General features: G+C 43.7%; 2 protein-coding genes across 2 annotated transcripts in view; both read right to left on the minus strand.

Moving 5' to 3' along the window:
• taf1 (TAF1 RNA polymerase II, TATA box binding protein (TBP)-associated factor) overlaps positions 1-1,185 on the minus strand; it is a 30,283-nt gene extending 29,098 nt beyond the window's left edge. The window contains 3 exon segments of the mRNA XM_053230395.1: positions 47-152; positions 369-483; positions 877-1,185. Of these exon segments, the coding sequence (XP_053086370.1) occupies positions 47-152; positions 369-482 (220 nt within the window). The 5' untranslated portion in view covers position 483; positions 877-1,185.
• A 1,214-nt stretch (positions 1,186-2,399) lies between these two features.
• Positions 2,400-20,398, minus strand: LOC113528924 (uncharacterized). Its single transcript, XM_034302447.2, has 11 exons — positions 20,317-20,398; positions 20,125-20,206; positions 19,718-19,940; positions 13,587-13,691; positions 11,784-12,034; positions 6,279-11,680; positions 5,993-6,170; positions 4,774-4,991; positions 4,245-4,517; positions 3,916-4,022; positions 2,400-3,399 (listed from the first exon to the last, which is right to left on the minus strand). Exons 2-11 carry the CDS (start codon positions 20,191-20,193, stop codon positions 3,188-3,190), a joined length of 7,038 nt encoding a protein of 2,345 aa, XP_034158338.2. The 5' UTR covers positions 20,194-20,206; positions 20,317-20,398; the 3' UTR covers positions 2,400-3,187.
• Between the last annotated feature and the right edge of the window lie 4,602 nt (positions 20,399-25,000).

Here is a 25,000-nt window from a genome sequence, read left to right on the forward strand (position 1 = left end):
ACTCAAACACACACACACACACACACACACTCTCTCTCTCCCTGACCGTCTGCGTCAGTGCTCTGCTCGGTGTCCTCCTCAGTGGCGGTGATCTCAGTAATGAGCGCGCTCAGACCAAGAGAGCCCAGACCTGCCAAGTGCTTCTTACTCTCCTAAGAGACAGACAGAGAGAAAGAGAGAGGTAGAAAGAAGGACAGAGAGAAAGAGGGCAATGAACTTGTATTATGACATATTACTCATTTTATTCTCTCTCTTTTATTTTCCATCCCTCACTTCCTCTCTCTCTCTCTCTCTCTCTCTCTCTCTGATTTCCTATTTTACAGTGATGGGTTATTAATATTTGTTCCTTCTCGTCCCTCTTTTCTCACCGTGTCCAGAACGCTGTCGTCCTCCAGCTGTCCATCCTCGTTGATGTTTCCGAACAGGAAGCCGGTCAGGTGGAAGGGACGGTCCTGATCCTCCTCACTGTCCGAGTCCGACATCCTGGACAACAATCAACCAATCAGCAAACAGAGCAATCAACCAATCAGCAAACAGAGCAATCAACCAATCAGCAAACAGAGCAATCAACCAATCAGCAAACAGATGAATCCACCACTAACAATGTACCGCATCTTCAGTCAGTGTGTTGTGTATTTTGCGTTACACTGAGCTCTCAGTAATGTTTTACATTTCACTAAGGCTGTTATATTTATATTTATATTTCACTTTGTCAATTCTATATTCTGTAATCTGTATAGTGCTCTGTGTCTCAGGACGAGATTAAATTATAATTCTGCTTCAACAACAGTAAAAAATACGAATGAATGTTAATTATTAAATTAAATAAAGTTTCTATGTGAATGGAGACACAATCCTGTGTAAAAACCTCCTCACCTCTTTGCCTGAGCTGTGTTTACACTAGGCCGTGACTGAATCCCCGGGCTCGAGTTTACAGTCCTCCCCAGGAAAGGAGCACTTACTCAGGGAAGAGCTCTCCGAGCCGCCCGCTTAGCCACTTCTAATCATTAAATGGCGTTTCTAGCAGAAAAACTTGTGCACAAAAACCTCACCGATTTCCGTTATACTACTGTTTATGGGATATAACTGCAGCTATTAAAGAAAATTCTGCAGAAAGTCTGAGTGAACATGCCTGTGTGCTCAGCACCGTTAGCGAGCCGCGGCGCACTGTTTACTCTGCCGGTTTCCGGTTTCCGGTTTCTGCCTCAGCTTCACTTCCGGTATGGAAGGCCCGCCCACGAAGTTTAGTTATATTTAACACATTTAGTTTATATTTTTATATATACATCTTATACTATATTACACTAACACATAATTAACACTGCAGCTTTACACTGAGATTTAATAAGACAAAAATTAATGTTTTATTTGAACTCAAGGCGCGCAGAACAATTAATACAGTTTATTGCACAAATAAATATTTATATAATGGTGTGTATCGTGGGAATAATGGTGCTCAGTGATTGGTCACTGGGAATAATGCTGCTCAGTGATTGGTCACTGGGAATAATGGTGCTCAGTGATTGGTCACTGGGAATAATGCTGCTCAGTGATTGGTCACTGGGAATAATGCTGCTCAGTGATTGAAAACTCTGTAATATTAACATGCTCAGTGATTGGTCGTTGGGAATAATGTTGATCAATGATTGGTCAATTGGAAATAATTGTGATCTGTGATTGGTCACTGGGAATAATGGTGATCAGTGATTGGTCACTGGGAATAATGGTGATCAGTGATTGGTCGTTGGGAATAATGGTGATCAGTGATTGGTTCTTGGGAATAATGGTGATCAGTGATTGGTCACAAGCCCAACACACAGTCAGGAGTCACACAGTGATGGTGAGTGGAGTGAGTTGAATTAAAGTCTTTAAAATGGGTCTGAAAATTCTCTAAGTTGGCAACACTGTGGGCGAGAGGCGGGTCTTCGGATCTGCTGTCCACCCGGCCGCATCTACTGCGCAGACTCTGGCTCCAGTGTTCACGAGATGGCGAGTCCCATTTCAACCCAAAACCACACGATGGGAATAACTGGCACCGTGGTTTCCACTCATACAGTACACTGTACACACAGTCACTGGGCTGTAAACTACAGCAATACTGGATTGCTAAAAATACAAACCAATTTAATTAGCTATCTAATAAATTAAATTTATAACCGGATACAAACACTGATTATAGAATGATTCTTAATAATAAAAATCAAAAATTGTAAAAATGCCTTCTTACTCTGTCTATGTGATCAAATCCACAATGTTTAGTCATTTCTCTCTTTCCTATTTTCCTCGCTGCTCATATGATAATGAGTGGGTGTGTCCAAACCTATCCAGCCGTTTGATTGGTCCAGACGGTTTGTCTCATTTTTCCATCTCATTTTTAAGAAATAAAACAGGCACAAAAATAAACTAGTAAAATTTTAATGGCAAAATGTTCATAAAGTGAGATCAGTTACAGCTATAAGTCCAGCATCATGCAGATTAATAACAAACCGTTTTACAGTACGCGTGTGTAACACGCAAAATCTCCTCATTTCACTGATTAGGAAAGAATGATTATAAACTCAACACCCTTAATGATTATAACATTATAACATATCAATAACACTTAATGATTATAAACTCAACACCCGGTTTTAAGTAAAATGATTTCACAGTGTGGATTTTACCTTTTAATCAGAGCTTTTAATCGTATTTTACCTTTTAATCACAGAGAAGTTTGAAATGTCGTTCCTGCTCTACACTACGAAGCTTTAATGAGTGCATCAGCCTACGAGCTACTGAAGAAAACTCTGTAATATTTTTACCCTCCACACATTTAAACCCCAAACACACACATCAGAACATTATTATTATGCGTGCTGATGTAACTACAACAAAATCACGAAAAAATTAAACTGCAATATTGTAATTTTTTCACAAAACTGATACTGATTTCGATTTTGAAATGCTCTTATTCTATTGCTCCTTTCTAGAAATAACTGCTTAACATTATCAAAATTATCTACTAATAGAACAAAATCTCTTTACTTGCTAAAATGCGATATTTTTTGCAGTGAACACGATTTCAGTGGCAGAGATCAATCATTTCCTACTTACTATAGCCATCATCATCTTCATCATCATCATCATCATCATTATCATCATCATCATCATATTTATACTAACACCAGACATGTTCTCCTTCTGCTTTTCACTGTAATGCCTGCAGAACCTGGCGGTACTCCTCGGTGTTCGTGTCCTCGTGCTGGTCCTGAGTCACCCACTCGGCCAGACGCTCACGCTGGTTCTGATCCAGGATTCCCATGCGGCTGTACTTCGACACCAGGTTTCTGTAGCCTGCTTTGTAGTAGCCTCGGATACCGTCATCAGACAAAACGTGACCCTGAGACGGAATGCTTTCACCTGGAATTACACAAAAACATATTATCAAGTGCAGCAACACAACGGCTCTTCTACTCTTAGACCATCAGATATGTGGTGTTGTGTGTTGTATTTATTGTTTTGTATTTAATGTTTTGTATTTAATGTGTTGTATTTAATGTGTTGTATTTAATGTTTTGTATTTAATGTCTTGTGTTGTATTTATTGTTTTGTGTAGTATTTAATGTTTTGTATTTAATGTTTTGTATTTAATGTGTTGTATTTAATGTGTTGTATTTAATGTTTTGTATTTAATGTATTGTGTTGTATTTAATGTTTTGTATTTAATGTTTTGTATTTAATGTCTTGTGTTGTTTTTAATGTTTTGTGTTGTATTTAATTAACAGCGTTATTTATTAAATTAATCAACAGCAGCGTGGTGTAACGTTCAGTAACTCTGCATTATCGTGTCTACAGTAAACACCCTGATAAATTCCTGCGTCTGCTGGAGGAAAACTGTGTGTGTGTTTTGCAGGATTAACACCTCGAGTTTCTTACCTAGAGCGTCTCTGAGCTTCAGCGAGGTGAGCGGGTGATGCAGAATCATGCAGCGTTTCAGCAGAAGCTCTACGTCTCCACTGATCATGGTGTCTGCTAGAAGTTTCCTGCAACAAAAAAATTTTAATGTTAAAAGCAGAAAATGTAATCTTTTCCTTTCTGTTTTTATGAAGTGAATAATCTACTGCTTAACATTTATAACGTTCTACCTAAAAGGTCCAATCTTTAAAACTACTATAAAATTCCTGTAGTGTTCATTGGAATTCTGTATAAGTGCCTTGCATGAGGATTTCATCCGTAACTGTTAACACACCGAGTGTGACTGTTACCTGGCCATCTGTGAGCGGGTGCTTGGGCCCGTAGTTAAAGCTCGTCTGTGATCTTGTCCCAGAACCTCCATGGCAATCAGGTTCTGTCCATTATTGTCTGTCTTTATGCTGCTGATCAGTTTATAAAACTCCGGGTTTTTATTTTTAATCTCGTTCACTGAGTTTGAGTTTTCCAGGAACATCTGAGCTTGTCTGATGGAGTCCTTCGGTGGAATATGGCTTGTGTTAAGTGTCCCAGTGGTGTTCTTACTGGACTTGCAAGCACTTAGAACACTGCAGAGAGAGAGAATTAATGAAATAAATGAAATTAGCATGAAATCTGCTTTTTTAAACTAATTCAGAGCTCAGAGGGTGTTTGCTCTACCTCGAGCTCTTCTCCTGTAGCTGTACAGAATCAGATAAATGGACACATGACATCCCTGGACATCTAAACTATTTTTGAATACTTAAATTATAATTATTTATTGGTGTATCAGTTTAATCCTCTCCTCTATCGTGGATCTCTGTACTCAGCGTTCAGATACTTCACCTTTTATTTTCACCAACAAATCCGAGATGGTACATTTTGATGAGGATACATTCCTCACTTCTGATGAAATTAACACTCTGTAAGTATTCCTGCAGCGCAGCGTCTGTCTCCTGTTTACTTCCTCTAGTTATGGCGTATTTCTTGGGGTTTTTCTGAGAGAAGTCGTATCCTCTCTGGAGATTAAGCATGGGCACGTACGATTCAAGGTTTGTCTGGATCTAATGAGAAAGGAAGAGTGTGAGATTAAACACAGTCCTGATCATCACTCATCACATGTGCAGGTGGCTGAGTAACACTGTACACTGATTGGTCAGGAAAGAAACAGACATTTCTGCTATAGCGTTATAGCAATCTCGTGTGTTTAAATGCTTCCACAAGCCACAAAAACACTAATTATACATATATCTCATATATCATATATCCATATCAACTGCTGAATCACCAGCAAGAACGAAGAGCAGTAATTTATTGTGATAACATAGTGTTGTGTATCATTTATGGAAGGAGTCTCCAGTGTCAGCGCTTTGTAACAGGACAGAGGAGTTTACGTTTCTTTGTGGTTTCTCAGTAACATGAGTAACAAGCTGCATTTTTCTCTTATTAACTTGAAGAGAGAGAATAAAGAGAGGCTGATGAGGGACGACTGTTTATAGCTGCTATAACGTAAGTGACAACAGCAACTAATTTCTTTAAAAGGTATGATGCGTTATTGTTTTTAATAAATAAAAACTGCGATTGGTAAATTGCCATGGTGTAAGAGGAATAAAAACCTTGGGGACGTGCTGTTATAGGAAAATAATCAACTTTGGGGTGGTAACAATAACTCTGCTTCATCACACCACCTAGTTATTGATTATTTTCCTATAACAGCACCCCCTGTGAGTGTTTTATTCCTTACAAACTGATTTTGTTCCATATTTCGTCAGGAGGAGACGTGAGCCTGGTCGGCGAATAACCCGCCTTCTCCACTCCTGTGTATTTTCCTAAAAGGAACTTGGTGATAAACTTCTCTAGTAATAATGAATTCTTTGTGAATGAATAAAGTGATCTATCTATCTATCTATCTATCTATCAGTCTATCTCTCTCTCTGAGAAACAGCCAGTGATTTCAGTGCATCAGTAAATCTGAGCAGATCGACAGCCAGAATCTGGCTTTTGCACGCAGGATGTGCACACGCTGCCCATGAAGGAATCAGAGCCAGAAATTAAGTGTGCTCACCTCATTTTTCACTTTCTCACGTAGCATCAAAGCTTCTTTCTTTGGGTCTTCTGTCTTGCTGCCAGTTGCTTGTGCTACTGCATGGTAAAGAGCATTCTGATGATCCGAGTCGACGCTGATTATCCTGCCATCATCCTGTACAATGTCGAACTGGCCGCTGTACTGCTGTGCACCAGCTCTGTTTTTAAAATTAAAAGTGACTTAAGTTCAGTACACAATGTTCATATGCATTAACACTGAAATTTCTATAAGTGAGCTGTATAATGCTCTAAGCTATGAGTCTTACTGTGATGGATGCAGGGCTTTTGCAGATTTGGTTAACTTCAGTTTTATATCACCTGCTGATTTGTTGGTTCCTGGGTAACGTTCCTCAGTGAGCTGTTTTCCATTTTCATCAACGACAGTGAGTTGAATTCCTTTTCCATCGAGCAGGTTACTTTTTGTGAGCACGTACACATCGAGGGCTGTAGCGGGATGATCGGCTTTGCTCATATCTTCTGTATACTGCATTAGCTTTGTTTTGTCCTCATCTGACAGCTGGTCCACTTCCTTGTGGCTCGCAGATTTCTTGTTGTGCTTTTGCCTCTGGTCATCAAAGAAACTCTGAGTTTTATGTCTGTGCATGATGCGGTCTACCGCCTTTCCAGCAGCATTGGTCAGCTGACTCTTAAATGTTCTGGTCATTAAAGAAGTTATATGTTCAGAACAGGATTTGATGAATTGCTCAGAAACCTTTTGAGCGACGATCTGTAGAAGTTCTCCTTTAAGGCGTTGCACATCATATAAATTGTGTCGTCCATCTTGGTCATATTTTGTCATGTCTTTCTGAAGCTCACTGATGCTCTTCAGTAATCCAGGAACAAATTTCTGGTCTATTATCTCCTTTGTTGGTACGGCACCCAATATTTGAACGAATTTTGTTGTGTAATCGGCTACTTTCAGAGCAAGCTTTGCAGTTTCAAGCACACCTGACAGTTTCGCTTTATTCATAAGATCTGTTGCTGCTTCACACACCTCAGAGAGTTTGCTGATAACCTCCTTTGCTGTGGTACAGTCCAGTATGATTTGAGGAATTATCTCTTCACAGAGCAGATCGACTGTTTTTTTTATTTGCTTCTCATATTTCTGGTCAATCTTGAAATTTTCTTTTTTCAATGCAGCTTTCGGAACACCTGAGCTGATGAACTCGACAAGAGTCTGATCCAGTTTACTGCTCTGCTTCACTGATGAAGTAACGACATTCTCAAAAGCTGTTAGTAAAATCTTCTTAAAGACTTCCTGAAGCACTGCATCGATTGCGTAGTTCATGGCACTGAGCACAGACTTTTTCCCGATTTCCTGAGCTGCGTATTTAGTCGCATATTTGAAGCTCTGTCTGAGCGCTGTAGAAGATGTCATGTTCTTCATTGCAGACTTAAAAGATTCCTTACCGAGGGATGATAAACCAGACTGAACGCTTCCTTTGACTGAAGTAAACATTGCCTTTCCTGATTTGATGAAGTCAGAGGCAACAGCAGAGAAAGACTTTGTACCATTGAGGAGACTTTTTGTCACTTTAAACACTGAGGTAACTGCTTTCTTGATAACGCTAAACCCAGCCGTTAGCAAAGCAAGCCCGATGCTGATACTCTTAGATATTGCCCATGACACCCAATCGAATGTGCCCTTTATCATCCCCTCTATTCCATTGATCATGTCAGACACTCCTTCTGAAATCAGGCCCATTCCAAACTGGCTGGCTGTTCCAAGTGTCAGCGCACAAACAAGAATGCCGGCGAGCACCTGTACCACCCCGAGTATGAAACATATCAAAGCATCAATGCAAAACTTGGGCTTCTGTTTCACCTCAAAAACAACACCCAGGCCGTAGTCGTATAACGATCTCAGCTCATTTGTGACGATGAAATTCTTTTCTTCAGAAAGCGCGTAGACTGAACAGTCCTCTGTAATGGCGTCATTGTTGTTTTTCTCCAGCTCTTTAAGTTTAATCAATGCGTTATCAATGTACGTCATCCAAGACTTAAAGATGTTCATTCTGGCCTCCATTTGACTCTGAAAGTTGTTGCTGTTTGTGCTCTGATCTTTGTTACCAGTGACTGATAAGTTACATGAGATCATTGTGTTTGAGACTTCTGAGACGTAGACGTCAATGGATTTCTTTGCGTCTTTCAGCAGGTTCATAGCCTCTGCTTTATAATTCCCCTTGCCGAGGTTGATGGTGATGTACGCCTGGTTATACAGTGCCACAGCCTTGTAGTGTGGGTCAGAGTTTGCAACTTTTTGCCAATAGGATTTAGCTCCATAGTCATTGCTAGATTTGTTTCGGCAGTGTAGGTCAGTTCTAACAATTGCCTGTCTGACATGATCATAGAAATTATCGCATTCTCCTTGCAGCAGCTTTCCACTTGTTTCCTTCATCGTTCTGGTAAGGTCTGCTTGAAGTTGACTGAGGTCATCATGCCTATTGATGTGCTCCTCATGAAGGGTCAACCACAAGGCCCAAGATTCTTTCAAAGCGTTGATGGCAGGCTGATAATCAAACTTAGGCTGATGATGTGTAAAGCAATCAGGAATATTATTGAGCTGCAATCGCATGGGGTCCCGTTTTTCTTGCTCTGTGTAATGCCCATCAAAGTCCTTCAGCAAAGTACAAAATGTGGAAAACAGGTTTTCCTTTAGGTTTATTTCAACCAGCTCATCACTTTCCATGTCTTGGATTCGTTTAATTTCATAATCCTCTCTTAGTTGTCGCATGATTTCCACAGACTGACCTTGGTAAGCGGGTGCGAGATGATCACAGTTCACGACCATCTGGACCATCCCAGGATTGCCTTTTCGAGATGTACGACCAAATATTTGTTTCTCCACTCTTCGGTTGTGTGGAAAGTGAGTAAGAAGAACGAAAAGACCACCACACTCATTCACACTTTCATCAACCTTTATGTCTGTCCCCCGTCCTCCGAGATTTGTAGCAATGATGATTCTGCCTGCACGGAATTTCTCTTTTTCAATGTTGTGCTTCTCGCTGATTGTGTACAGAGTAGTCTGTTCTGGCTTAAATCTGCCTCCATCTTGTATTTTCTCATGTAGTTCTTCTGCCGTTTTAACATCTTCACAAATTACCAAGACCACTTGTCCTCTCTCTGCTACTTTCCATGAAGTTTCACAAATAGTCTGGATCCATTGGTGATTTCCACCTTTCACCTGGACGACTGGAAGCTCGACCACTCTTTTATGGCGGTGTGCAGGTACAGTGTAACTCTTTGTTTTATAATGTCTTGCCAGAAAGTCCTGATCTGCCTTACCTCCTAATGTACCAGAAACACCAAATATACCACTCCCACTGAGGTACCTCTTAAAGTAATGGAAATTTGACATGTAGTTTGTCACATTGGATATCGATGAAATCGCAAGCTGGTGCTTGAACTCCAAAAATTGTTGAAGGCCATTACCCCACTTCTTGTTTTTCTCCAGCACACCGCTCGCTTTGAAGTCCACTGGAATTATCGCATTATACTCCTGTATGTCACAACTGTTTGCAGCTTCCCTTTCAGCGGCCGGCGAGGTGTCGATCATGTATTCTCGGCCCCGCGACATCTCAACAGCCTTTAGTGCATTCTCGACAAAAACTGGTAACTGGTTCTCAACATAGCTTTTTAAGAAAACAGGGATGACACTGAAGTTGTTGGATTCTTCGGCTGTTTGGAGGTTGTCTGAGTACTTGATAGATGACTTTATTGTGCTTACAGTTGCATCGATGAGTGACTTCTCAGACATGATTTCGCATGCCAGTCCTCCTTCCAGCAGTAGAATTTCAACATTAAGGTCACCTTGTTTTTCCCGAGCTTCAAAACGTTTGGCTTTCTTGTTCTCCAAAGAATAGCACTTAAACACTGCACTGTTCTCCAAGACCTCCTCAAATATACTCAGAAGATCGTACTGTTGTGAAACTCCAAGTTTCTTCATGACTTCTGATAATGCTTTGGACATTCCGTCCTCAGCACCTTCACTTTCTTTCTCTTTCTTGCTCTCAGCTTGATTTATCATTTCAATATCCTCCTGGGTGTAGAACCCCAAAGTCACTCCGGGCAACAAGATCTCGTTTGCTGAGAAGCTGTCTGATGTTTCCAGACCCATAATGGCTGCTGTTACAGCTTTATGAAAGTACTGTATCCTCGTCGCCCATTTTATCTCACCTGTCTCAAGCATTTCAATTGGTTGACAAGTAGATATCATGGCCCATATGTTGGAAAGCAATTGCTCCACATGCCTAAATCCGCTAGATTCATGGGACAAGAACGTCACTTGAACTCCATTGTCCAAGGTCATATAGTCCACTTCATCCACTATTACAAGCTCAAACTGTCTTGTATCGCGAGTAGTCCTCTTCTCGAATTCCTGTTTAAGTGTGTCTGCTGCAAAGACTCCCACTGTGCCATATACTATTTGTTGTCTGTAAGCATCTTTAAGACATTTCTCTTGTTCCTCTGGTGAATAGGCACTTGAGAAAGGTGGCGGTACTACAGATGAGGTGACACCAAACATTTCAAACAGTTTTTTCCACTCTTCTTGGTCTCGTCGGGCGAGAACTGGAGAGCTGGTCACAATGTCCACTTTTGTTCCACGAACGGCCAGAATTGTAGCAAACATGGCTAAGATACAGGACTTGCCTTCACCGGTGCCAATCTCAAGAAGACATCCTTTATTTTCTGTCAGCTGTGCCAGGAGGAGCAAAAGCAATGATGCTAGTTGTGTACATCTTGGAAAATAGCCTTGAATCACTGTGTTGTCTTTTGTGGTGATTGTTGAGGAGTCTTGCACTGCTATTGACATTCCAATTAATACATCTTTCAGAACGTTGATATCTGGGTTTGTAAGATCAAGAGATTTTATCTTCCTTTTCAAATCATCGATTTGTTCCATGGTAAGGTCCACCAATTGATATTTTGGGAGTTCCAACTCCATGTATCTAAGCACATCCTTCAACAGGACCAAGACTTTCTCAGGGCAGTTTGCTTCATGAAGTTCCTTCACAATTGTGTCTGCATCTTTTTCCTTGTCGTTTTTTATTTGTTCTTGAAGAAACATTAAAGGGTTTTCATTCGTAAGAGCAGAGAGAACGAGGATGCAGTCCAGGTGGTAGGTTTGTGCCATGTGGAGAACCGAATCGAGTTTGTCACATTTGATAGCTGCACTTTTGCAAATGAAGAGCATCATTTCTGTTGGTGTCCAGATTCTGTTGAATAATATTTGACCCAAAATGTCCCTACTTTGTGGTGACAGCTCTGAAATCGTGTCAAGTACATTTAACAAAATGCGTTCAGCCAAAGTTGGATTTGTGGCATGAAGCTGCTCCTCCAAACCCAAGAGAAAGTCATACTTCTTCTCCCAGCCAAACGGCTGATCTCCATCATCTTTAGCATCTTCAGTGCTACTGTGCAGAATGAACTGTAGAGATGCCTCAAGAACTGTGAGCTTCTCAGTAAGAGACAGTTCGTTATATCCTACAGTGTGATCAAAGGTAAACTGAGACCATATGGAAAGGTTGTTTTCTCTACAGTATTGAACTGTAAGTTCATTCTGGAGCGTCTTAATCCTGCCCCAAATCTTGTATTGCTGTACCTCTTTATCTTCTGTGATTTGGTACTTTAACAAAAGTTCTTTGAATTTTTCTTCAACATCAAAAACCTACATAATAAATGTGCAAAACAGAAATGGCTCTCAGTCAAAAGTGATACTTTATCACATGCAGTAATGCTGTAATTTAGCTAAATCCGTATTAAAGTCGTACCTCGTCCCTCTCGATCGCAGCAGCGTCGTCTTCTATTTGCTGATGGAGAACTTGTGTGCGTTCATGATGTTGTTCATGACCTCTGAAGCTCTGTTTTTCACGAAGCTGCTCAGTTGCTTGAGAAAGCTTGAGTCTGGACAACTCACTCTCTCTGTCCAGCTCCTGTTGGATCCTTCGCTCACGTTCCAAACGTTCCAAGCGTCTTCTCTCCTCCTCTTGCTGTCTCCGTTTTTCATCTTCTTCAATTTTTCCTGTTTAAAGACATCATCACTGGAACACAGTCACCCAACATTTCAGACATTTATCAACAGCGTTGCGTGTGGAGAGCGAGAGGTGTTATCAAGGACCCCCACCATGGACTGCTTGTGCGTCTCCCATCAGGAAAACACTACAGTAGTCTGCACTTTCACCCAAAAAGACTCATGAGCAGCTTTTTCCCTTCAGCTGTTCTGATGCTGAACTCAGCCTCTAAGCATTAACTGCAAACTTCCACCTAATAACGAAACATTAAAAATTGTTCTCTGCAATTATTTGCAAGTACTCAGTTCCGTTATCACCCAGATGAGGATGGGTTTCCTTTTGCGTCTGCTTCCTCGCAACGTTTCTGCCTCATATCATCTCAGGCAGTTTTTCACCACCGTCTGCTCATTAGAGATAAATTCACACACTTACAATTTATTTTGATTTAATTTCATTTGAATGTATTTATTTTTGTAAAGCTGCTTTGTAACAATGTCCACTGTTAAAAGTGCTATACAGATCAAATAAAACTGAATTGAATTGAAGTGCTTGCACTTTACTGCATTATCTGTCATTATTGCTGTTACTATTACTATATCAGACTGTTATTTGCACATTATTGCTATTTGCACATCTGCATTTTATGCACATATGCATCATATTGTTTAGCTTTACCTGAACATGTTAACTTGTTGCTCCATAACCTTGTTACCTCATTTTAACTTACTTGCTATTTGCACTACTGGTTGGATGCGAACTGCATTTTGTTGTTTCTGTACTCGTACTCTGACAAAGACAAAAAAAGTTGACCCTAAACTAACCTAATCATCAGATACCACAGGATTAGAAACAACTTACAGATAACACTAGCCACGTGCTGTCACAGCTGTACATTAGTCTGTATTCTTTAAGACTGGATTGGGAAGGCTTTATCTCTTTATCTCTCCTGTATCTTTACCTGTCAGAGGTGCTGCAACACACAGAGGTGCTATACCTTTAATGGAGACTGCAAAGTGCACTGTTCTAGACTGTAGAATAGAGAACAGAAACCTTAAATGCAATAAAATTAGGTTTGCATCTCCTCTTGTGTGAATAAGTAAGTAACAGAAATAACAGAATGCTGGATGTAAGAGGGAGAAACAAACAGTAACTGTGTGAGATTGTTCATTTCCCCTAAACTGACAGCCATCTAAACAGAGTCCTTAAAACAACAGCGCATTATTAATATTTTCATATCTTTTGGGCAGTTAAACATCCATTCTGGAAGTCGAAACAGTTATTGATTTTGTTATTAACAAACGTAGCTTGTGTCTCGCTCTTTATCTTGGACATATATAGGAATGAGTGCCAGGTGGAGGTGGCTGTTTATTAAAGATATTACAGGTAGCAGACAAAAAGCTGTTACTCAGAACTGGCTGCAGCAGAGACCTACAGAGACAGTGCCGTGTTGGAAATCGAACCTGGAAAGTTTTACATATATGTTAAGGATCCAAATAGATATTTATGTTAAACACTGGGAGAAAAGGATTAGATTCATTATATATATATATATGGACGACTCACTCCTTCTCTCCAGCTCCTGTTGGATCCTTCGCTCACGTTCCAAACGTTCCAAGCGTCTTCTCTCCTCCTCTTGCTGTCTCCGTTTTTCATCTTCTTCAATTTTTCCTGTTTAAAGACATCATCACTGGAACACAGTCACCCAACATTTCAGACATTTATCAACAGCGTTGCTTGTGGAGAGTGAGAGGTGTTATCACTGAGGTAGTACTCAGTTCCGTTATCACCCAGATGAGGATGGGTTTCCTTTTGAGTCTGCTTCCTCTCAACGTTTCTGCCTCATATCATCTCAGGCAGTTTTTCACCACTGTCTGCTCATTAGAGATAAATTCACACACTTACAATTTATTTTGATTTAATTTCATTTGAATGTATTTATTTTTGTAAAGCTGCTTTGTGACAATGTCCACTGTTAAAAGTGCTATACAGATGAAATAAAACGTCTCCAGGTTACGTCTCCAGGTTACGCACTGGAGGTCTGAGCCTCAGTTCCCCGAGGGAACGAGACGCTGCGTCGAAACGCTATGGGAACGCCTTCAGCGTGACCGCGCTCTGAATCACATGTGTAATCAGTCCAATGGATGGGCGAGACGTCACGGGCGGGGTGACGTAGCGACCCGGAAGCATAAAAGCCCGAGCGGCAAACGCCGCGCTAGCTCCTGAGAAATGAGGCAAGCGCGGCAGGGATGCTGGAAGTGTGGCACTGAGACGCAGCGTCTCGTTCCCTCTGGGAACCATGGTTACATGCGTAACCTGGAGACGTTCCCCTTCAGGAACTCGAGCTACATCGAAACGCTATGGGAACGAGTGTGCCCATGCCGCCAGACTTACAAATCCCTGCCTAGTGTGGAAAAGGCACAGCTCAAGGTAAAAGAACAGAAGAGCCGGGAGTGGCTCGCATATCCAGGCCGTAGAACCTGGCAAACATCACGGGCGTGGACCAACCCGCCGCGTTGCAGATGTCCTGCATGGACACACCTGCCAGAAAGGCCTTCGAGGCCGCCACACCTCGGGTAGAGAGAGCCTTGACCCCAAGGGTGAGGGGAGACCAGAGGACTCATAAGCCAGGGAAATGGCCTCCACAATCCACCGGCTGAGGGTCTGCTTGGTAGCAGGAAGACCCCTCTTCGGGGGACCAAAGCATACAAACAATTGGTCCGCCCTCCTCCACAGGGCAGCTCTGTGGACGTATGCATCCAGTGCTCGCACTGGACACGTACAGTTAAGCTTCCGATGGTCGGGCTCCCGAAAGGGAGGAGGACAGAAGGCCTGCAGCACGACCGGCCGTGGTGCCGAGGAGGGAACTTTCGGTACGTACCCGCTCGGGGGTACAAGATCGCTTTGGCCAGACCGGGCGCAAAGTCTAAGTAAGAGGGGGCCACAGAGAGGGCCTGATGATCCCCCACTCTCCTAAGAGAGAAAATCACCAAGAGAAAGGCAGTATTCAACGTCAAAAGACGGTCCGAAATCTCCTCTATGGGCTGGAAGGGGGGTTGACAGAGAGCCTCTAAAACCACGGCCAGGTCCCAAGGAGGGACCCGAGATCGCACTGGAGGTCTGAGCCTCAGCGCACCGCGGAGGAAACGTGTAACCAGGGGGTGCCTGCCCACTGACTGACCACCGAGGGGGGCGTGGCAGGCCGCAATAACCGCCACATAGACCTTCAGGGTGGAGTGGGTCAGCCCTGAGGAGAGACAGGCCTGCAGGAACTCCAGCACTGTACCAACTGGGCAGTGAACAGGGTCGAGCCGGCGGTCTCCGCACCAGGAAGTGAAAAGTTTCCACTTCAGGGTGTACAGTTTCCTCGTTGAGGGAGCTCTGGACTGGAGGATGGTCTCAACAACCTCGGCTGAGAGACCGGAAGCTCTGAGTTGTGCCCCCTCAGAGGCCACGCCCACAGCTTCCACAACTCCGGGCGGGGGTGAAGGATGTCGCCCCCCGCCTGTGAGAGGAGGTCCCGCCTGACGGGAATCTCCCATGGAGAGCCGTCGAGAAGGGACATCAGGTCCGAGAACCATACTCGGCCCGGCCAGAACGGGGCTACTAGCAGCAAGCGGACCCCGTCCCGGCGCACTCTCTCCAGATCTCGTACTCTCTCCAGAAAGGCGTACAGACGCGGCCTCGGCCACGTCTGTACCATAGCATCCACTACTAGGGGAGCTGGATAAGTCAGAGAGAACCAGAGGGGACAGTGCAACGTCTCCTGAGTCGCAAACAGATCCACCTGAGCTCGGCCGAACATACGCCATATCTGCTCCACCACCTCGGGGTGGAGCCTCCATTCCCCAGGCATCGGCCCCTGCCTCGACAGGGCGTCTGCTCCCATATTGAGACGGCCAGGGATATAAACTGCTCTCAGCGAGAGGAGTTTCCCCTGGGACCACACAAGGATCTGGAGCGCCAGCCTGTAAAAGGGGCGCGAGCGCGGACCTCCCTGGTGGTTGATATAAGAGACCACTGCCGTGTTGTCGGTGCGCACCAACACGTGGCGACCTCTTAGGTCCGGGAGAAAGTGTTTCAGTGCTAGAAACACGGCCAGCATCTCCAGGCAGTTGATGTGGCAAGTGAGATGGCGGCCGCTCCACAGACCACGGGCAGTGACCGCTCCCTATCCGGTGAGAGATGCTTCCGTCGCTAGCGTTACGCGGCGACCAGGAGCTCCCAGCACCGGGCCCTGAGACAAGAACCCAGGTTCCCTCCACATGTCTAAGGCACGTAGGCACCGCCGCGTGGCCTTGATCATGCGGAGCGGGTTTCCCCTCAGGGAGAACCCCCTGGTCTTGAGCCACCACTGTAGGGATCTCATGTACAGCAGGCCAAAAGGTATTACGTTGGACGCAGCTGCCATCAGACCCAGCAGTCTCTGAAACTGCTTCACAGTGAGTGACCGGCCTTCTCTCACTCTCGCGACTGCTGTGAGGATCGACTCGATCCGAGCAGGAGACAGGCGTGCCTGCATCGTGGTCGAATCCCACACCGCGCCCAGATAAGTGATTCTCTGTACTGGAGAAAGCACACTTTTCTTGGCATTTAGTCTTAACCCCAGCTCTTTCATATGGGCAAGAACGACATCTCGATCCCGAACCGCCATCTGCTCCGATCGAGCTAATATCAACCAGTCGTCGATATAATTCAGTATGCGGATGCCCCGGAGTCGCATAGGAGCCAGAGCAGCATCCACACACTTCGTGAAGGTGCGGGGTGAGAGTGCTAGGCCGAACGGAAGAACCCGATATTGGTAAGCTTCGCCCCCAAAAGCGAACCTCAGGAACTTCCTGTGTTGAGGAAGGATGGAGATATGGAAATATGCATCTCTTAGGTCGATCGTGACAAACCAGTCCTCGGAGCTGATCTGAGACACGACCTGTGTTACCGTGAGCATCCTGAACTTCAGTCGTGCGACTGAGAGGTTCAACTGCCGCAAGTCCAAAATGGGACGCAGCCCTCCACCCTTCTTGGGAACAATGAAGTACCGGTTGTAGAGCCCGGACTCTCTGAAGCGAGGAGGGACCACCTCGATGGCCTCCTTCCTCAGGAGAGTGTGTACTTCCTGTTCCATTACCAGAGCCTGCTCGGGACCCACCAGAGTGGGAAGAACTCTGGTGGAAAGCGAGGCGGAGGAGAGCCGAACTGAATTCGGTAGCCTCTCTCTACAGTACGCATGACCCATTGAGACACATTTGGCAGAAGTTTCCATGCTGCCAAACAGCCTCCCAGACCCGCTACGTTACCGGGCGAGAACTGGGAGAAACGCTCGCCGGAGACCGCTGCGCCCTGAAGCACCATAGGTGGCAGGGTTGGCAGATCGACCTCCCAAGGGCACTGAGGCAAGACGGGCACCGTATAATGAGGTGTACACCTCCCTGTGAGAGGAGGCAGTACACAGAGGGGGCTGCCCCCGCCCAGCAGCCCCACGAGCCAGAGAGAGGCGAGGGAGAAACCGCTGGAATGCTGCCGCCTGCGTACGAGCCTGCTGGTACCTGTCGACGATGGAGCTAACAGCGCCACCGAACAGACCAGAAGGCGCCAGCAGGGCGTCCACTGCCCGCCTGAGCTCTGTCACGAGCTCAGATGGCATCTCCCTGTGCTCATCCAGCTCCTTGAGCAGGTCAGCCTGGTATGCCTGTAACACCGCCATGGTGTGCAGACACGCACCAGCCTGACCCGCTGCCGTGTACGCCTTGCCCACCAGCGCTGAGGTGGTCCGCAGCGGCTTGGTGGGCAGCGCCGGAGCCTTCAGGGACGATGCCGCACCAGGGGACAGATAGCTAGCTAGCGTCTGTTCAACCCTGGGCATCGCCCTGTAGCCAGTATGGTCCAGCCCTGCCACGTTAGCAAAGTAAGAGGAGGCGGGACTGAATAAACGAGCCGAAAAAGGCCTCCTCCATGACCTCGACACCTCGGTGTGGAGGTCGGGGAAAAAAGGCAGGCTCTGGCATGGAGGTGGCGGTTTACTGCGCAGGAAGCGCTCACCTAGCTTCGACCCCTGCGGTTCAACCCGCGTTTAAGCGGGCCAGTCAATGCTTAGTTTAGCAACGGCCCGCGAAACCACCTCCAGCAGCTCCTCATATCGAGGACACTGCGGCAAATCAGAGTCGGCGCCCTCCACGTCAACCTCCTCGGAGGAAGACAGACGGAGCACCGGGCCTGCTCCCCGGGGGGGAGAAACCGCAGAGCGGGCTTCCGAACCCAGAGAGCAGACAGTGGATCTGGAGGGTGAGGAAGGAGAAAGGGACTCGTATGTCTCCATTCCCTCCGCCAGATCCATCTGCGAGCCCCACGAGCGCAACGACGTCTCGCCCATCCATTGGACTGATTACACATGTGATTCAGAGCGCGGTCACGCTGAAGGCGTTCCCATAGCGTTTTGACGCAGCTCGAGTTCCTGAAGGGGAACTGAATTGAATTGAAGTTCTTGCACTTTACTGCATTATCTGTCATTATTGCTATTACTATTACTATATCAGACTGTTATTTGCACATTATTGCTATTTGCACATCTGCATTTTTATCCACTGTATGTATCCACTGCATCGTATTGCATGCATCATACTGCTTACAAACATTTTTTTATATTCATAGTTAAAAATGATATATAGCAGAAAACTTCTCCAAACTTATATATCTAAGCATAAGGCTATATATCTGTGTGTGTGCAGATACATGAATACAGTTCTGTGCAAAAGTCTTAGGCACGTGTAAAGAAATGCTGTAGAGTAAAGACGCCTTCAAAAATAATGAAATTAAATGTTTCTACAAATAAAAAAAATACTATAAAGAGCAGTAAACAGTAATAAACGAAACAAAGCCAGTATTTGGTGTGAAGACTCTTTGTTTTAAAAATAAATCAGTATCTGAGGTGCAGTGTGTGCAGTTTTATAAGGAAATGAGCTGGAAGTGTTACTGAGCATCTTGCAGAAGCAGCCACAGTTCTTCTGGAGACTTTGACTGTCGACTCGCTTCTTATTTCTGCAGCGAAACCCAGCAGCCTTCATTATGTTTTTATCTGAAAAGTGTCTCTTATGGAATCTGCTGCTTTCTTTACTGACATACAAACATTTTTCTGGAACATTTCATTTTGTGCCGGAAAACACAAAAATGTGTTTGGAATCTAATGTTTGGAATCTAAAATGTTTTTGTACTGAATCAATAATGTAACAGTCATAAAAATATATAATAAACTTTGTACTAAAAAAAAATATGGTGCCTTTGCACAGTACTCTATATATATATATATATATATATATATATATATATATATATATATATATATATATATGTGTGTGTATATATAGTTCTATACCAACACTGTCCTTTAATTTGGTGTTGTGTCACTGATATCATTGATTTGTGATGTAGGAAGCTACTGACTGAGAATAAATGATGAAAGTGATTTTTTTAGGAGGCGTAGTCATGCTTCCTCCGTCTTTAGTAATAGCTTTATTTGTGAAAGTGTATATTAGTTAGTTCTCTGACGGAGAAGATTGCAGCATTAGAGATGCAGAGTAGATAGATTTTATTATAACAGCAAAGGGGAATAAATCTGGACTGAGATGTTCAACAAGCACATATGGGTGTGATGGTCAGGGGTGCACATACTTTTGGCTGTAGAGTGTAGTGCAGAATTGACTTACCGTAGTTGGAACAGTAATGAGTGCCGCCCTCGGAGGTGCAGTGCAGCTGAATCTGAGAACGGTCGTAGGTTTCCCTTAAGATAAACGAGGTGTCGCCTTTATGAGTGTTAAACTCATATCTAAAACTATCCCATGTGTGATTTTCATATCTGATGTAGATGTAGCGATGGATTAACCTGGCCTCCTGATAGGACGTCGTGCAGCCAGCATCGACGCGTGTATACTGGGGAGCAGAATTATACATCAGTTTCCATCCCAAAAAAAAAAACAGTGAATAAAATAACATAAAGACCAGACTGAGATTGTTGTGAGCTGTTATTATCCGGCTAATCAGAGGACATGCTAACTAGGACAAAAGAAATATGAAGCAGGAATATAGAATTGCATAAATAATCAAAAGTTCTTACCCCTCTGTCCTGGGTGGCAAAGTGCCAGGTATAAGGAGTCTGATTCTTGACTGAAACCTGGGCACCCATTATTCAGCTTATTCTGTTCAATTCAAACATGAAACATTGCTCAGTATTTAATAGTGACGTGAGGTAGGATAAGAAAAACACTGGAATCGCATTATATATAAATAAAGTAAAAAGAAATGGAACCTGATTTCATTCCTGTGCAGAGAAGTCCACCGCTGGGAGAAGTGAAGCAGCTCGTGCAGTCTGCTCCTCTTTATAAACCTCTTTCTCCTGTCTAATGTGAGGACAGAAGGGGGCGGAGCTTATGACTTACACCATTTAAGATAAATTACATTGTGTATGATAACTGACTCAACAAGAACCCAGGAGTTAAAGATTATTACTGGCAACTTTAAGTGTGTTTTGTACTTTGTACTTTTTTATGATTGTCACTACTGTTTGAAAAAAAAAAAAAAACCCTTACACAAACATATTCTGTCTTTAAGACATGCTTTCATTTTTCCAGTTTTGTACAACTGTGCCTTACTTCCCTCATACGCAGAACTTTCACTTTATAAGAAACGTTCCTGAAATGCTCCAGGTAAATTTAACTTCCATGTGCATGGATTAATGTAATCACTAGACCTCACACAGCATTGCAGGATTATATTAATGCAACACAGGAGCCAGGGGCGTCCAGCGTATCCGCTCACATACCTGCCTGCCTTCATACGTGCATGTACTGAGAGTGTGTGTGATACCGACACAGCAGAACTTACAGCAAACAGGAGAATAAAGAGGAGAGAAGTGTCTGAGAGTCTGAGAGAAAACAGAGAGGTCAGAGTTTTAAATTAGAAAGAATGGTTACAGGAAACTGGAAGTGATACTGAATGTACAGTACAGGAAGATGCACTATAACATAACAAAATAAAATGTAATCAAATCAAATAAAAATAAAGCTGTTCTATTTGGCTGTTTTTCTCCTTCCCTGCTGAGGAATGCGCTCTTCAGAAAGTTCAGTCAGGTGTGTGACGTTCTCACAGCGCTCTGATCTGCCAGTTCAGCTGGGTTCTTTCCAGCACGCTTTTATTCCGGTCTTGTTTTTTAATTCAGACTTTACCCTTTAACATTAAAGTTTGATATCAGAGAATTTTTTTAATATATTTTCACACTGATGTAAAAACTGATGCAATTTCTAACTCCATCGTGAGAGGAGCCTTTTAGCTGACGGTGTAAATCTCAGGCTTCTAGGATCAGCAGGCTATAAATGAACTCACAGTTTTCTTAAGATTATTGTTTCATCAATATTTTTATTGCGCCACATCAAAATCCAGTAAGATGTTAAGAAACATGTAATGGTGCAATTACAACATCAATTCAAAACATTACTCTAACTTTAATAATACTCTAATACTCTATTTTTTAAATCACTGTAAATTCTTCATTTATTCTTAACTGCATTAGAGTCCTGAGGCTGGTTATTATTCTCACTACAGCTTAAACCACCTGACTGATAATTCACGCTGCATGTCAGCCATGAATGTGTGTGTGTGTGTATGTGTGTGTGTGTGTGTGTGTGTGTGTGTGTGGATGCAGTGGACTTTCATGTGATTTATAGATTCATTTCCTGTTTCTACAGTAGTGACCAGATGAAGTGAACCTACAGAGAAAGATAACGAGGTGTAATTACATATCATTATCGTTGACTCGTATCTTTCAATACACTCAGCAGACTGGACTTCATAATAACTTCATAATAACAACAGACTATTCATCATAAAATACCACCTTTATTACAGGAGGTGTACAAAACAAAACATTTAAACTTAATCAAGCCCACACTTCCTCTTTATCTGAAGAAGTTGCTTCAGGAGAGGCTACAAGATTTCAACACACACACACACACACACACACTTCCCCTAAGCCCCTAAGCATGCTGTTTTCATGATTTAATTAATTTAGTATATTAGGTTGAGAAAACAGCAGAGCAGGAACTGGAAGATTCCCTTCAGTAAATGCAGCGGGACGCTCGTGCAGCAGGGCGGATGTTGCCCGAGTTCTCTGATGTAAACACACCTGATATCACAGCAACATGGCGGCACACAGCCGACTGTAAACACATTTCCCTTTCCATCATTTTCTACTTGATAAAATTAGACTTTTGTAGCTTTCAGTAGCTTCAATTTATTTAGATTTGTCACATAAATTCCCTGCAGTGAGAGCTGGCTCATGGGTGTGTAGGGAACTGGCCAAGATCAAATTAGGAAGAAAATGGGGGAGTTACATGTTTATCAACTTCAGAGACTCACAGTGTTTAAGAAAATATAAATATAAATATAAATATATACCTAATTCCCCCTACAGGGGATCAATAAAGGTACATTTTATCTTTATCTTTTATATTTTAGCTTCTTATCGTATCTGACCTTGCGCTGGTCGTCCTTGTCTTTCTGAGCAGAGGAACGTGTTTAGATCTGAACTCAGGATGGAACTTTCTGAGTTCTGCGTGGATCTCGAATGATCAGAAGTGAAGTGAAGTGACTTGTGGCCAAGTACGGTGACCCATACTCAGAATTTGTGCTCTGCATTTAACCCATCGAAGTGCACACACACAGTAGTGAACACACACACACACACACACACACACACACACCCGGAGCAGTGGGCAGCCTTTTTTGCTGCGGCGCCCGGGGAGCAGGTGGGGGTTCGGTGCCTTGCTGAAGGGTCTCACCTCAGTGGTGGTATTGAGGGTGGGAGAGAGCGCTGGTCATTCACTCCCCCACCTACAATCCCTGCTGGACCTGAGACTCGAACCCACAACCTTCAGGTTCACCTTCGGGTTGCAAGTCTGACTCTCTATCCATTAGACAGACTGAGGTTTGAACCCCAACACCACCACACTGCCTCTGTCTGGACCTTGAGCATGACCCTTAACCCTCTCAGTTCCATCACGACCTCTGACCCCAACTTCCTCACAATCAGGGAAATGAGAATGAAAGAATCTCACTGTACTGTAATGTATGTGACAAATAAAGACTTCCTTCTTCTTCTACACAGTAAACTTGCCTCACTATCCTGACTAAAGTCTCACACACACACACACACACACACATTCTCTGAGCTTTCTCCTGTTTTGAGGCCTTGCTTTTTTTCCTTAACCTACCTCCAAATCATGTCAACATTTTCCAAAAAATCTTCACAGATGCTCAGAATTCCATTAAGCTCAGTGTGGATAAATGAAGTCACCCACTCGCAGGGGAACGCTCCCTAATTCTGTCATTATAATGCTTTATAGCGCACTTCAATCCCTCCACTGCAGCTGGAGATAAAACTAGCCAACTAATTTGTAAACTTTTAATGACTTTTAGCCAACTAGCTCTGTCTTCTGGGGTAAGAAGAAGAAGAAGAAGAAGAAGTGAGAAAAAGAGTGATCCGTTGTTCGCAAGTGAGTTGGTTCCTTGAACTGACTCTTTAAATCGGCTCTTTGAATCATTTGTTTGAATCGGCTCTGAGGCGGCTCTTTGAGGGAAGCACTGGGACTCGCTTCACACATCCGAGGAGTCGTTTTGGTGATCGGACAGTTTAGAGATAACGGATACTTACATTTACATTCACATTTACGGCATTTGGCAGACGCCCTTATCCACAGCGACTTACAGAAGTGCTATCAATAAATACTGATAGGCGAGCATCAGTGTTTTAAATCTGATGCAGCAGCTACAGGAAGCCAGTGGAGGGAGCGCAGCAATGGGGTGGTGTGGGAGAACTTGGGAAGGTTGAAGGATACTTAAATAAACATAGCCAGCTACAAAAGGATTAATATTGTAGAAACAAAAGGTGTGTGAAGAACTTTATTAAGTTTTAAAAAGCAGTAAAATAAAAGTGTTTCTCACTGCATTAGTATGATTAATAAGAGTAGTGTGTAGTTTAAGAGGTTTAAAGTTAAATTTTTACCTTTTTTTCTGCACGGTTTTAAAGATGAGTGAGTCAGCAGGATGAGGAACCTCCACCTTTCTCCTCAGAGGAGTCTCCTGCTGGTCGTGTGTCAGAAATACAGGTTGAGTAATTTGACCTTTTCTGTAGGAAGCGTCACCTTCAGTAAAGCTTTATCCTGGTCAGGGCCGAGGTGGATCCGGAGTCTATCCCAGGAACACCATGCATGCGCACACACACACACACACACACACACACACACACACACACACACACACACACACACCCCTATGGGTAATGTAGAGTAGTCAGTCCACCTATCAGCATGTTTTTGGGAGGTGGGAGGAAACTGGAGAACCTGGAGGAAACCCACATGGACACGGGGAGCTCAGGGTCGAACCGGAGACCTTCTGCTCCACAGTGAGGGCTTTAATACCAGATCCTGTGGGTGAAAAGGTTAATATCCGAAGGCCTGTGGTGAGACTGGAGGGTTTAACCCGCTATCTAATCTGTTCCACCAGATGTCAGCAGAGGACTGAACTGCAGGAAGTAAACCCCACACTGAGCCACGTCTCTCTACAGAATATTTATTTAATTTCAGTGATCAGTGTGCTGCACTATAACAGCGTGCACCAGAGGGCGCTACCGAGCCTCCTGTTACTGCACCTCTACTCCTGCACTCAGTGTTTAGCGCCTCAGACTCCTGTGACTGAAACACGAGGTTCACTTTCACACAACTGGAGCTAATTTAAGCAATAAAACACAAACAAGAGCACGATTATACCGAATACCAGCACGGCTGTGATTCAGCACAGGAACACGGCCGCAGGTAATCTCAGGTAATCTCAGATAATCTCAGATAATCTCAGGTAATCTCAGGTAATCTCAGATAATCTCAGGTAATCTAGAGTAATCTCAGATAATCTCAGGTAATCTCAGGTAATCACAGGTAATC

Source organism: Pangasianodon hypophthalmus, chromosome 27 (genome assembly GCF_027358585.1).
Source record: "Pangasianodon hypophthalmus isolate fPanHyp1 chromosome 27, fPanHyp1.pri, whole genome shotgun sequence".
NCBI classification, from domain to species: domain Eukaryota; kingdom Metazoa; phylum Chordata; class Actinopteri; order Siluriformes; family Pangasiidae; genus Pangasianodon; species Pangasianodon hypophthalmus.

What these genes read in the sequence shown, in the direction of transcription:
- LOC113528924 (XM_034302447.2), bottom strand. Translation starts at nt 20,193, where the DNA reads ATGGGTGCCCAGGTTTCAGTCAAGAATCAGACTCCTTATACCTGGCAC. An exon ending in TCATTACTGTTCCAACTACG is followed by an intron (nt 13,692 to 19,717) that starts GTAAGTCAATTC and finishes GTCTTTAAACAG; the next exon opens with GAAAAATTGAAGAAGATGAA. An exon ending in ACCCGCTCACAGATGGCCAG is followed by an intron (nt 4,023 to 4,244) that starts GTAACAGTCACA and finishes TTTTTGTTGCAG; the next exon opens with GAAACTTCTAGCAGACACCA.